At 42.2% G+C, this 14,716-nt stretch overlaps 1 protein-coding gene across 1 annotated transcript in view; it reads left to right on the forward strand.

The window, feature by feature from the left end:
• Positions 1-14,716, forward strand: part of IARS1 (isoleucyl-tRNA synthetase 1) — a 79,414-nt gene that overhangs the window by 19,468 nt on the left and 45,230 nt on the right. Inside the window, exons 7-14 of the mRNA XM_070590554.1 lie at positions 2,405-2,552; positions 3,802-3,889; positions 4,145-4,205; positions 7,435-7,530; positions 10,278-10,400; positions 10,903-10,994; positions 11,638-11,736; positions 13,336-13,462. Coding sequence (XP_070446655.1) covers positions 2,405-2,552; positions 3,802-3,889; positions 4,145-4,205; positions 7,435-7,530; positions 10,278-10,400; positions 10,903-10,994; positions 11,638-11,736; positions 13,336-13,462 — 834 coding nt within the window. The remainder of the gene's footprint in view (positions 1-2,404; positions 2,553-3,801; positions 3,890-4,144; positions 4,206-7,434; positions 7,531-10,277; positions 10,401-10,902; positions 10,995-11,637; positions 11,737-13,335; positions 13,463-14,716) is intronic.

Below are 14,716 nucleotides of genomic sequence, written 5' to 3' on the forward strand. Positions count from 1 at the left end.
GGCATACCAGTCTCCCAGCATCTCCACATGTTCACCAACCCAGAAGTTCTCTGAACCCCGTACTTTTGGGATTTTATGGAGGCTGGCTTCATCGTGTACACATAATGGGTCATTAACTCCATTTTCAGCCCTTCTCCCTTCTCAAGAGAATAGGGGACAGAGCTGAAAATGCCAAGCTTCTAATAATGGCTTGGTCTTTCTGGTGACCAGCCCCTATCCAGGACCCACTGAGTCACCTCAACAGAACAAAAGACGCTTCTGTCGCCCAGGAAATTACAAGAGTTTCAGGAGCCCCATGTCAGGAGCCAGGGGTAGACCCCAATATTAGGACAAGAGACACTGCTGCTGTTCTTATACGTAGGAAATTACAAGAGTTTCAGGAGCTCTGTACCAGGAACTGGGGGCAGAGACCAGGATATATTTTTTAATATCTTACACTCACAGTTAACTCTAGTACAGAAGTTGGCAAATTCTGTAAAGGGCCCAGTAGTAGATATTTTAGGCTTTGTGGGCCAGATGATCTCTGTTGCAAGTACTCCACTTTATCAAAACTATTCTAGCCCTCAGGCCGTGTAGGAGCTGGTGACGGCCAGATTTGGCCCATGGTCTGTGGTTTGCTGCCTCCCATTCTAATAGGTACTAGCCAAGAGGTCTCCAAAGTGGTTATACTGATTTATACTCCCGCTAGGCAGTACTGATTTCTCTGCATCCTTGCCCACACTTAGCATTTCCTATCTTTTTTCACTTTAGTCATTCTATGATTGTGTATTAAGGTTTTTGGGGGTTTGTTTTTAATTTTTGACATAATTTCAGACTTACTGAAAAGTTGAAAAGAATTCTCATATACCCTTCAATGAAATTCCCTAAATGTTAACCTTTTACCGTATTTGCTTTATCCTTCCCTCTCTTTTTAAGGGGTGGAGGTGGCACGGGACCCTTTGAGAGTAAGTTGCAGACATGATGCCCCTTGTCCTCTAAATACTTAAGTACAGGTTTCTTAAAATCAGGGCCAGCCCGGTGGCGCAGCAGTTAAGTTTGCACGTTCCACTTCTTGTTGGCCTGGGGTTTGCCGGTTTGGATCCTGGGTGGGGACATGGCACTGCTTGGCAAGCCATGCTGTGGTAGGCGTCCCACATATAAAGTAGAGGAAGATGGGCACGGATGTTACCTCAGGGCCATCCTTCCTCAGAAAAAAGAGGAGGATTGGCAGTAGTTGGCTCAGGGCTAATCTTCCTAAAAAAAAAATCAATACTGTTCTCTTAAGTAATTGAAATTAGGGAATCTGCATTGATACAATATTATCACCTAATCTGTAGACCTGATTCTATTAATGGTCCCAATAATGCCCTTTTTAACAAAAGAAAATGCTAGATTATGTGTGTCATTCAGTCTCTGTATCTCCAGTTCCTTTATTTTATTTATTTTATTTTATTTTTATATTTTATATTTTATATTATTATTTTTGCTAAGGAAAATTCACCCCGAGCTAACATCTGTTCCCAGTCTTCCTCTTTTTGCTTGAGGAAGATTCACCCTGAGGTTACATCTGTGCCGGTCTTCCTCTATATTGTATGTGGGTTGCCACCACAACTTGGCCACCGAAGAGTGGTGCAAGTCCACGGCCGGGAACAGAACCTCAGGATCGTGAAGTGGAACGCCCCGAACTTAACCACCAGGCCACTGGGCCAGCCCTCCAGCTCCTGTAAACAGTCCTCAGTTTCTTTACATTTTGTAACACTGACATTTGCAGAGTACAGGCCAGTGCACTTAGAGTGCCCTTCATTTCGGGTTGTCTCACGTTTTGTATGTGAATAAGGCCAAGTTTGTAGAACCCCGTTTTCTCACTTTTATCTAGAATGAAGTAGGTTTGTTTTGGGGAATGAGCTTTTCTACTTTGAAGATATTTAATATTTTTAAATCCCTTATATTTTCATGTTGAAAGATTGCCATAGAGTTGAAGTCACTCTTTTATTTAATGAACTGAATTATTATTGGCATATTAGAATTACAAGTATATAATGTTTCAATATGACTCATTTTTATATTTTGTAGTAGAGAATAACTCCATTTTCCAAATCAGTTATTTTGTTGACCTAACTTTTTAGGGACTTACTATAAAATAAATCATCGTAATAGTGAAACCTCCATTGTGTCTTCCTCTTGATACACTTAAAATGTTTGTGACTACTAAGGTAATGGTTAAAACATTTTTTTTTAAGTATATAGAAAAATGTATTTGGGATTTCTTGCATTGTATTTTCTTTTTGTAAATATGGCAAAAGGTCTTTTAAAAGCTCAGTTTATTCTGAAAATTTATTTATTTTATTCTTTAGGATCAGTTCCTTTTTTCTTCCATGTCTATTATGGATTTTGTAAAAGAATATTTTATCACATTTTATTTCAGGATGTTCAAGATCCTTCAGTATTTGTAACTTTCCCTTTGGAGGAAGATGAAAATATATCTCTAGTTGCTTGGACAACCACGCCCTGGACTCTACCTAGTAACCTTGCCCTGTGTGTCAATCCAGATATGCAATATGTGAAAATTAAAGGTAAGTATGAGCCTGGTTACTTGTGACAGATATGGATGATAATTTTAACATATTTTGGAAAAGAATGAAAGCTTCCATTTCTTGTTAGAGTAAAAATAGAAGTCTTTGAAAAAGCTCTAGACTTAATCAGAAAAATATCCTCTAAAAGAGTTTTTCATTTCTGATTGAAAAAGTAACACACACAAAAATGTAAAAAGTAAAAATTCCGTATAATTTTCAGATTGTAATACATTTTTACACATCATTCCCCTATTACAGATGCAGAACTGGAGCTTTAAAGAGGTGGCATCTTATCATTATTGGAAATCTCAGATATGTGTTTTTTCAACACCAACAAGCAATTAATGCACACACTAAGTATCTGGAGTTAGTATCCAGTCCCGCACGTTAAGGACTCAGCCTAGAAAGACTGCCCCCACCACCACACTACCACCTCAGATGCCGATTGCAAGTCCAGGTTGTCCCTGTGTTTCTCACTGACCCATGACCCCCTCCTTGGGTTCGAGAAACTGGTTTATCATAAAAGAATATAAAGGATACAGATGAACAGCCAGATGAGGAAGTACATAAGGCAAGGCCTGGAAGGGGCCTGGGCACAGGAGCTTCTATCCTCATGGAACGGGGCAGAGGGGGATCACCCTTACAGCACTTTGTTCACTAAGCCAGAAGCCCTCTGAACGGTATCCTTTTGGGTTTTTGTGGAGGCCTTATTACATAGGCATGGTTGATGAGATCATTGGCCATTTGTGATCCGGCACAATCTCCAACCCCTCTCTGCAAAACTCTATTAATATTCCATAATTGTTAGAAAAAATTACACATTCATGTAAGATGTATGTTAGCATATACATTGAAAAATATCTAGAGGAAGAGACATGCAAACGATAGTGCTTGAGGGGGCACGACATTACAAGGGACTTTGTGAGCTTCTTGGTTTGTTAATATTATGGCTTTTAAACATTCACATATATTACCTTTGGTAGGAGAAAATAAAGCTTAATTTACTTAAAATGGATAGAGGTGCAATTAACAACTGATAAGATGCCCAGGTTCCTTTGATGTTTTTGTCTTTTGTGTGTCTGGGAAGCAGTGTGCCCTAGTGCTCTTTGCAGTGTTTCTCTGTGTGTGATAAGCATGCTGGATGCAGGTGATACAGGAGCCCTGCAGGGAAAAGTACACTGAGAGGTGTCTTTAGAGTCATCCAGAGTCTGAATGTGACTGAAGTCCGCTTCTTCTCTTGCTCTCATAGATGTCGTCAGAGGAAAATTACTCATTTTGATGGAAGCCAGATTGTCAGCCCTCTATAAATTGGAGAGTGACTATGAGATCCTTGAAAGGTGAATATGCAAGTCATTGATTTGTGCTTGTGTTTCTGTGTCTTTAGCTTTCAAAAGTGAGAGCTTATTACCCAAAAGTTATATTATTCAAGATTAGTTTTAAGTAGTAAAACGGAGTATGTTGAGGTCACACATTCCAGCACTGACGACTTAGAAACAAGTGAACTAGAAGTGAGTGGTGACTTGATGTGGCTGCAGCCTCCTTTCCTTCGTGATTTTAATCTAACTCTGAGTTTGCCTTTCTCCTTTTCCTAGATTTCCTGGTGCCTATCTCAAAGGCAAGAAATACACGCCCCTGTTTGACTATTTTGTGAAGGTGAGCTCAGGGCCTGTAGACAGGGGCTTTCGGCACCTGTTCTTGGGTAACTGAAGCCACATGATGATAGCTGGGGTGGCACTCGCCAATTGTGGTGCCGTCAGTACGAGGGGCCTGAATTCAGAAGTGCTTCAGTGTTAACGAAATTAAATTCTGTTTGTATTGCCTTCTTGTTTTAGTAATTAAAATCCTATGGGAATTTTTAAAATACTTTTCTCAACTTATGTAAGGAATTACTTTACATTTGATAAGATTTATATGTGTTTATTTTTATTGTTTTTAATTTACTTATCACCCAGGGAATTTATTGAGTTTTTTGGGGTTTTTTTTGAGGAAGATTATCCCTGAGCTAACTGCTGCCAGTCCTCCTCTTTTCGCTGAGGAAGACTGGCCCTGAGCTCACATCCATGCCCATCTTCCTCTACTTTATACATGGGATGCCTACCACAGCATGGCTTGCCAAGCCATGCCATGTCTGCACCCGGGACCTGAACCAGTGAACCCTGGGCCACCAAAGTGGAATGTTTGCCCTTAACCGCTGTGCCACTGGGCCAGCCCCAAGGTTTTTTGTTTCTTTGTTTTTTTTACAAAGATGGTGCTCAGTGTGTAAAAGTAAACAGAATTCATATCAAGGAAATTGATGAGGTGGGTGTTTTAAATCTGAGCACCCAACAGAGCTCATACATTTAGTGTTCTTAAGAGTCATAAAGCTGTTCTATGTAGTTTTCATTTTCTGACAACAGAGAATCCACAGGTATGGTTGCAAAGCCCAGCACCACCACCAACAAAAAACAAGGTCAGCAGGAATTTTCCATTAGTCCTTATTTATAGGTCGTGGAGTAAAGTAATGAGCAGCACCCTCAGACCTGGCTTTACACGCTGTGTGGAAATTATATTCAGCTGGATGTAGCATGAGCCAGCAAAACCTTGCATCACAGGCCGGGATAAAACATGTGCTTGCTTCTCTGTTCTGGTTCAGTGCAGGGGTAGAGTTTGGTTAATGCAGATGACCTCTGCCATTTGGGCTCTCTCCACAGTATCACTCACACCTGTCTCTCCATTGTTATGCACCTGGAGTGTTTTCCCATGTTTCTTGTTTCCTAATTTGTGGCTTTCTTCCTCCTTACTTGTTGCTGCTCACAGATTTCTGTACGCTCTGCCTGGTCGGGTCCCTCCCTATGAGCCTGTAGTCGTTTGCTGGCACATTCCTCATCAGGTGTTCTCCACTTGGCACAAGGCAGACTTGCTTCCTAACCATGTCCCCTAATGGTGCTTCAAACATATCCTTTGCTTCCATCAAACTAGCCCTTTCTTTTCTTCCCTCTCTGCCTTTGTTTTCATTAAGTTTTCGAAAACTCCCATTTAAAAAAAAATCCCTCATCTTGTTTTAATATCATATCTGCTGGAGTTCAACCCACTCTTCACGGCTAGACTCAGATGCTATCTGAAAAATGCATTTTCTGAAATGCTTTGGCTTCTCCCTCTGATAAATGTCATTACTGCATTCTTGTCTTATATATCTTAACATATTTTGTTTTATATTTGTTTTTATTTGTCTTAAAATTCTTCTGCTAGATTAGTGATTCAGCCTTTCTGAATCACAGACTCTGTTGAGAACCCTGTTGAGGAAAGCTCAGCCCTCTCAGAAAATGCACGTGTCCACACTAGATAGGACCTTTGGGTTAAATTGGGGTCTGTCTGGAATATGCACTCAATATGTAGAATTAAGTTGAATAACACCTCTGATAACACCTATCCATTCAGTTAGCTTCCTGAAATTTCTGGGACCTTCGGTGGGTTTTAGACAGATAGTACAAATTTTTTTTTTGAGGAAGATTAGCACTGAGCTAACTGCTGCCAATCCTCTTCATTTTGCTGAGGAAGACTGGCCCTGAGCTAACGTCCATGCCCATCTTCCTCTATTTTATATGTGGGACGCCTACCACAGCATGGCGTGCCAAATGGTGCCATGTCCGCACCTGGGATCCGAACAGGCGAACCCCGGGCTGCCGAAGTGGAATGTGTGCACTTAACCACTATGCCACCGGGCCAGCCCCTACAAATTCTTTGATTTAAGACCAAATCATCTGGTGTATACCTGAAATATGTATGTTCTGAAATATGCAGTAGGAGCTATGAGAGAGTAGGTGCTGCCTGTGGGGACTGCTCACCCGCCTCAGCCGTGGTGGGAACAGGATCCAGAGCCCCAGGACAGGAATGTGGTGTGGGGTTTCTTGGTATTCAGTTAAAAACGGTAATATACGTTTGTACGTCTGATTCTAAGGACACACATATTGTCCCTCCGTATTTACACTATTGAAGACACACCTTTTAGCACCTATCATACCACACCAGAAACATTTCCAGTTGATTTGGGTTAAAGCAATTAAAAATTCATGGTCATCTTCAAGTTTAATGTTGCTGAAAATGACTTTGTATTTGGAACCAGAAGACCTTGTTTCAGGCCCTGGCTTCATCACTGCTAGTTGTGTGATTTGGGCAAACCATTTCATCTTTGTTCTGAGTTTGTTCATCTGTGAAATGCAAATAGAACCAGAACATTTTTAAAATATGGGAATACTAATACCTTTTTCACAGGATTATAGGAATTAAATGTGAAAATCATTTCTGAAAGTAGTTTTTACAAAAGGAAGAGAGATAAGAAAGCAAAGGATCAGTTTCAACCAAACAAAGGGTATTCGGAAAGAAATATTAAGAGATGAAGGCAGAAAAAGTAGGTCTGTAGCCTTATCCCTGTGTTAAGCTGATTTGATTGTTGTTGCAAAAAAAATCAATTGAAAACATTTCCCCTTGGTGTTAGAGTGAGTGCACTACCTGTCAATAGAACTTGTAACCTTGGCTTCTCCATCTTGGTTCTTTCAAGGTTTCCCTTTTGTGACTGAATACTTGAGCTGGACTGAGAGGAACAGGAGGAGCAAGCCTATGCAGTGATTGGAGATAGACCGGGAAGGGAATAGTTTAGGGAGCGCATTTTCTGGGCCTGTGTGCTAAACTGCATGCTGGGGCTGGTGAGGAGGTCATTTATACATGATGAATTGTTTTTCATGGAAAAGATGTGTTGCGTTAGCTTGTTTCTTCTCAGTCTGAATTATTCTGTCTTTTCTCCTTCTGAAAATAATTTTGCATTTCAGATTCTTACCAAAACCTGTTATTAAATTATGATATGGTAGTGTTTCATCCTTTAAGCTTGCTCACCTTCTTTTTCCAGTGTAAAGAGAATGGTGCTTTTACTGTGCTTGTTGACAACTACGTAAGGGAGGAAGAAGGCACTGGCGTTGTACACCAAGCTCCTTACTTCGGTGCTGTGAGTAGTATAATCTTGCAGATGTACTTATGAGAAGTCAACATCAGTGGCCACTGTGCCGTGGCTATGGGTGTGGCTGTGTGTGTGGTGTTCCTTACTCTTGTTTAAACCATGGGGTAGACCTCTTTTCCAGATCACTGCTCCCGAAAATGGCTTATAAAACTTGCATGTGTAATTCCTTTTCACCCTGACCTGGTTTCGGAAAATAGTGGGCTGAATCCTGGGTGTTGCCAGGCATTTAGTCTTTCTGAAAGGCATGCTATGTTTTCATTCATTCACGCTTTACGTCCAGTCCTCTTGCTCTTTATGGTATGCATTCTGTAGAGTCATGCAGTCACCACGACCGTCAGTGCCGAAGGGTTCCCTCACCTCCACTGTGTTCTTGACTAAATTTACTGCATGATCAGAAGGGAGAATCTGACCTCTCCTCAAAACTGTATGGTGTGGTTAAATTGAAATTTTTCCCAGAGTAATTTTTCTAAAGATGTAATCCTTTTAACATAATTGTATGTGAATAAAACAGAAGAGCATAAGGGATTAAGGGCACACATTTCAGAGCAAATCAGACCTCACCTTAAGTCACAGCCCTGCCACTCACAGGCAGCCTCTGAGTCAGTTACTTGGCCTGTCTGGACCTCCTTTTCCTCCTCTGGAACATGGGTGACAGTACATCCTGTCTGGTGACTGTAAGGGTTCAACGAATCACCTGTGAGGAGCGTTGGGCACAGCGCTGACGCTGTAAGGTGTGCACAGTCACGGTGCCAGTGCTGCCCCCACTGGGGACCTACCGCTCCTCTCAGCTCCACTGTCTGTCCTGAGAGGGCTGGTGCTGGCTGTCTCTGTGCTCCTTTTGTCTTTGTACTTAACCTGTACAGGGATTTTTACTAGGAAATCTTCAAACATACACAGGAGTAAAGAAAATACTGTAATAAATTCATATGTTCACATCATCCTGCTGCATTAATTATCAGCATTTTGGGAACTCCATTTTATCTGTTTGTTCCCTCTCCCCTTCTACCACACCTTTTTTATTTTGGCTGGAGGGTTTTGAAGCAAATCCTCAACATCATGTCTTTCATCTGTAAATACTTCACATCTCTGACTGATAAGGACTGATAGTTTTAATATAGCCACCATGCCATTGTTATACTAGATAAAATTAACTGTTCCTTAATATTACCTAATACCTGTCCATATTCAAATTGAGTGGAAGCATTCTTGATAAACTGTTTATTGAGTGTTAGGAACTAGTCAAATTTCAGTTATTCATAGTAGTTTTAGGGTCAACGGTATGGTTGTGCCACTGATGATAAATAATAAAAAGATAACTTCTTGGTTTTGAATTATAGTTTAAGTTTTCTTTTTAAAATGTAAATATCTATCATGTGCTATAGTAATAACTCATATATTGTCCTGAATGACAGGCAGGTTAATGTTGTAGAAGATCAGGTCTTTAAACGGCATTTGGTGACATTTTCCGAGAGACCCTCCATGTGGTAGCTTTGCCATTGCTGCGCTGTGACTTCTCCAGAGTCTGTACCTCTGCATGACTGTCCGCCTGTCATTCTGGCTCTGTTCAGGAATGCTGTTCTTAGCTAGTCTATGTGGGCGTGGCTGTTTGCTCTACACTAAATGGTTCAGATTGCTGGGCTTCGGGGCTTGTCCTGTCTGTGTTGTGCAGGTGTGTTTGGGTCTTCCTTCATGGCCAGGCTGTCACTGCCCTTGCTCTTAGCACATCCACATCACACAGGCAGCCTCTCAGCACAGTGAGACTTGAACACTGGCCCCGGTGGAAGCATATTGGCTTTCCAGTTTGTCTTGGCGTAAAACCAGAGTGTGGTTTCACTGTTCAGCCTGAGACAGTCCCTTTAATTTTAGCTTCAGGCAGCATAGCACAGCAGTGAAGACCTTGGACTCTTAGAGTCCAACAACCTTGGAGCCAGGCATTGCCACTTTGCAGCTGAGCTTTTTCTTTGTGCCTCAGCTTCCTCTTCTGTAAAATGGGGGTAGTTGCTGGTTTGTTCGAGGGGAGCACATAGTTAAAACCTAGTGCACCTGTCTGCCTTCCTCGCAGGATCATCATGGAGATTAAATAAGCTAAGTAATCAAGCGTTCATAGCACATTATACGTGTTTGCTAATTATTGTTAACACTGCTCAAAATGTATTCCTGCAGCATTATAGTGTGCCTGGGTAAACTACGCTGCCTGGGGCCCGTTGATTTATTTGTAAAGTGAATACTTCGGATTTAGATCAGTGTTGCTATCCTTTCGGCCACTCCTTGGCAGAATGCAAATCCAGGTGCACATCAGGCATCATGCAATATGTGCTAAATAGGTCCTTCCATACGCCTCCATGTGCTTCTGCTCTGTGCATATGTGTATGTGCCTATATGCTGCGATTAGAAATCAGATTTGATTTCGCTTTAATACGTGCATGTGTGTCCTCTCTCTTCTCACTTAGTAGACACTCTGCTGTATGTAGGGGTCTGTGAAGTAACAGCTGGGAAAACTGGGGAGGTGACCTAATCCCCTATCCAACTGTAGGGCTCTGTATCTCTGAGTGGTCCTTGAATTCACTTCAGTTGAGAAGATAACTAAAGGTATTACATTTACATGTCAGAATACTGAAAACTTGTCTTGTAAGTCTGTCACCTCCTGTACACTCCTGTCTGTACACTCCTCGCTCCCTGCACCCACACTTAAACTGTTTTGTTCTGCCCTCCGTCCCCCTTGCCCTTCTCCCCAGGATGACTATCGAGTCTGTATGGACTTCGGCATCATTCAGAAAGACTCTCTCCCTATTTGTCCTGTGGATGCATCAGGCTGTTTCACAGCGGAAGTGACAGATTTCATGGGACAGTATGTAAAGGTCTGTATCTGTGTGACATAGAAAGGTGTCAGTTTTGTCATACTTCTTTCGTTAATCAGTTTTTTATTAAATAGCTTCCATATCTGGGATTTTTTTTTTCCAGGAAGTTGTTTTTGTTTTGTTTCAGCACAGAAAATTAAAAGGACAGACAGATGTTATCTGCTGCATTCTGAGGGTCTAGTACGTTCGAAGGAATCTTGCTGTAGTTTGAAGGGTAGGGATCAGAAAAACTGGGCTCTGATTTGTGGCTCATGAAGCAGCTTTGTGACCTTGGGGTAATCATTGCTGATTGAAAACCTCACTACCTTAAATGGCATGAAATGTACCTAAAGATGTGCAGCGGCTAAAATATAGACCGAATATTTTTATAATACTTTTGTTATTTGTGCCTTTTGTTTATAGAAAAAGTATCAAAATAACAGATTTTAGTAATATACTCAATTATCTTGTCTTACTACATATTGTAGGTTATTTTGATGGCTAGATTTTAATTTTTTAACAGGATGCTGACAAAAATATCATCAGGACCCTGAAGGAACACGGCCGACTCCTTGTTGCCAGCACCTTCACTCACAGCTACCCTTTCTGCTGGAGGTGAGAAGACATGAAGACTGTGTTGTAGCTAGAGCCTCAGACTTTTGGATGCCCTTAATATGTGTGCCCATTCCACCAATTTGTGGTTCCCATCTCATTTGTGTCCTTCAGAGTTAGTGTATGGAAACTGCCTTCTTGTGTGAAGGAGAATTGTGTGGATACATACAGTTACCTCTTTCCTCAGGAGTTGGGCGAGAAATACAGACATATGCAAATAGGTTTTGTATTGGGGCCATATGTGTTTAGCATGCGACATATCTCTAGAATTTTCTAATGGAATTTAGTGAGAAATATAATGTGACATCAAGTTTACTACAAAACCATACTGCTGTGGTGTGGGTGAAAGTGGGGTGCTCCGTGGCATCATGTTCTGTTCCCACGTTTCCTCTGTGTTGAAATTGACATCATTTCTCAGACAGCTGTCACACCAGCAGGACTGTTTTCTTCCTTGTCTTCTATTACTAGCTTTTGCCTTTCTTGGCATTGTGGAGGGAGGTGACCAATACTGAGGACATAGACATTAGTATTTGCAATAAAAGTAAATATTAGCAGAAAGCCGAATAGGTGGTAGTGATGTCAGTCTTACCCTGGGCACCTGCATCCCTCAGTCTCACCAGCCACGTCTGCTTTTTCGATTCCCCAGGTCGGACACTCCCCTCATTTACAAAGCAGTGCCCAGCTGGTTCGTGCGAGTGGAGCACATGGTGGACCAGCTGCTGAGGAACAATGACCTGTGTTACTGGTGAGCAGTAAGATGTGTGTCTTCGTTGTGTCCTTTGTCACGTAGTAAGTATTGGTTATACTTCCCCCCGACTGTAATAATTTTAATAGCTAACTTTTATTGTATATTGTGATAATAACTTTTTTATTCTGTATTTTCAGGAACACAAAATAATTTAAATAATATTATGTAGTAGAAGTAGCATCCTTCTTATGGTAAAGCTTATAAGGGAGCGTTTTTCTTTTTTAAAACCCAGTGGAAATAAGAAACTGCCATTTATTTGATTTGCAGAATGGAATAACTTTGGGGAAAAATCTGGCCGTACTCTTGGAGTTCCTTAGCCTTAAGTAATAATCATTATCAGGATAAGCATTTATGTTTGGAGTACCTACAGAGGCCCTTTACGCTTCCACACTGGACACTAGTTGAGTCTCTAGAGGACAGTGGCATCTTGTGCACCCCCACTTTGTGGATGAGCCTGCAGGGACGAGAGCCTCACTTTCCTCAGCTGCTGTCTGACCCACGGAGGGATGTTACTCAGCCGCTGAGTGCAGAAGCAAAATAAGGCTGAATGTGTGTGTTCCAGGAGAATGTTTTTCACTGGGAGTTCTGAGGGTGATCACTATGTCTTACTTCCCACAGAACCCAACTCAACTTAAAAACTGCATTTGATTTTGGAAGAATGAGGAGAATCTCAGAACAGTAAAAAGAAATGGTTATAAACTAGAGCTTTCTGTATTTCCTAGAAAAATGACCCTGATTTCTCAAGAAAAAGTAGTTTTTCTGCTTTTGTACCAAGGAAGCTCTTTAGTTCCCCTAACGTGTGAAGTGCTGGCTGTGGAATATTAGTGTGCTGGCCTCGTGTGGGTGCAGGCCTGTAAACTGACCCTTATCATACTGTATGGTAACCACGGTGCCTGAGAGAACAGGGTCTTTGGGAGCCTGGGGGCCCCTGACTCAGTGTTAAGCTTGGGAAGGTTTCATGCAAAGCCAAGCCTCAAAGGATAAGGAGCCATTTACCAAGTGGAGGCAGTGGAATCCTGGGGGCGGGTGGCAGAGGGAAGGAGGGCTGTGGGCACAGGCAAAGGCATTAGGTGAAGAGCTGCCTTCTCAGGAATTTGCCTCACTGCTGGAGCCTAAAGTGCCATGCCAGGGGGACCTCAGATGAGCCTGCGGAGGCGGCTACCTACCAGCTACAAGCAACATGACCTGTGTGGATTCTTAATTAGTAGATGACGGGGAGCCCTTGCTAGTGAGTTTCAGTAGAAACTGTTGTGTGGCAGATGGCCTGAAGACCAGATCTGAGTGGGACCAGGCTAGCCAGCATCATGGTGACTGGTTAGAGGACTGTGGCAGTCCTGTGGTGGAGAGCGGGACAGGGAAGCTGTGGACTGTGGGGTTTCCCATTACAGAGTGTCTTCACTGGGATGAATTCACAGCACATACAGCCACTGTGGGTCGTCTGGTGCTGTCCATGCAGAAGACGTTCTCCCAGGAGCGAGCTCAGCACTTCCAGAACGTTAGGTCCACAAAGCATTATACAAAGGCTTATGCCGACCTAATTAAAAGTTTACTTACTCATATTCTTACGTGATCACTTATCTGACCTGTTTATTGCAGGGTCCCGGAGTTCGTGCGAGAAAAGCGATTTGGAAATTGGCTAAAAGATGCACGTGACTGGGCGGTTTCCAGAAACAGATACTGGGGCACCCCTATCCCACTGTGGGTCAGCGATGACTTGGAGGAGGTGAGGCAGGGAGGTGCTTCCTGGGGTTGGTTTTTGCTGAAGCACTTCATTTGTGCATCTGAGTATGAGGTAAAAGAATATGATTTCTTTTTTCTCTATCCCTTTCTTATTTCGTCTGTTTTTTTCCTCTTTATTCTTTCCTAGAATCATGACATAAATAAGAATATGTTTTTAATTAATTTTTACTTTACTTTTACTTATAAATACTGTTTTTAAAATTTCCCTCTGTATAAAAGTGAAGAATGCAGTTTTTGTCAGGTAAATCCACACAGTAAATTGTTTGTGTTATGTTGCTCTGATCTTTTTCTCCTTGTGAGCTATTATGGAAAAAACAGAGACTCCAACCCTGCACTGAGTCTTAGAGTGTTAAACCAACTGTATAGTGATGAAAAAGGAAGACTTAAAAATAAATTACCACAGCATTGCAGACCTTTAATCTGTAAAATCCAGCGGACGTGTGAGTGTCTGTATAAATATATATACAGGAGTAAAGATGTATTCCCACAACAGAGCCTCTGTCCAGCGCTGAGAGCGTTAGAGCAGTCGTGAGCCACAGCAGCTCAAGGAGCTTGGTAAATCCCCAGGAGGGACTGGAAAGGCAACAGTAAAGTAGCTGAATCAGAAGACTTTTCAGTACTGAACAGGAGGGGCCTAGAAAGAGGCCGTGGGTGTTCACCAGGCAGCAGGAACCCCCTGGGTGAGAACCCCCAGCAACTCCTGCTGGTGCAGTCAGGCTGCATGGGCCTGTCAGAGGGCTCCCCTGTTCCAAGTGCCCCAGCTGGGCCATCTCTCAGCCTTCTTACCTGGACATCAGCCTAATGTCTTGTGATCGGATTACTTTGATCTGGTCCATACAGTAATCTAGTTCATGCTTTGAATTGGAAAGAGTCCAGCTTAAATAGCCAAATTCAAGTGCCAGGAAGAAACTAAGATGCCTTAGAGTAATAATCTAGGCGTTTCACCTTTGCTGGTTGTTTTTGGCAGAAATTTGGACGTAGTAAACCCTCAAGAAATACTTGTTGGCATGATGGCCATGAAATCCTCTCCATGTAGGGACTCTGTGTGATATAGGGCAGGTAACAAAGTAGAGAAGTCTGCTCCCCTCCTCAGATAGCAACGTGCAGTCTCTGGTGAGTGTGAGCCAGGTTGGTGATAACTATCCTCCAGCCCAGGCTGGTATACGAATGAGCTTCTAAAGAAGATCAAAAGTTTCTAAAACTAAACAAGAATGCTGCAGAAATTAACTCTGTGTGA

This window comes from Equus przewalskii, chromosome 22 (genome assembly GCF_037783145.1).
Source record: "Equus przewalskii isolate Varuska chromosome 22, EquPr2, whole genome shotgun sequence".
In the NCBI taxonomy this organism is placed as follows: domain Eukaryota; kingdom Metazoa; phylum Chordata; class Mammalia; order Perissodactyla; family Equidae; genus Equus; species Equus przewalskii.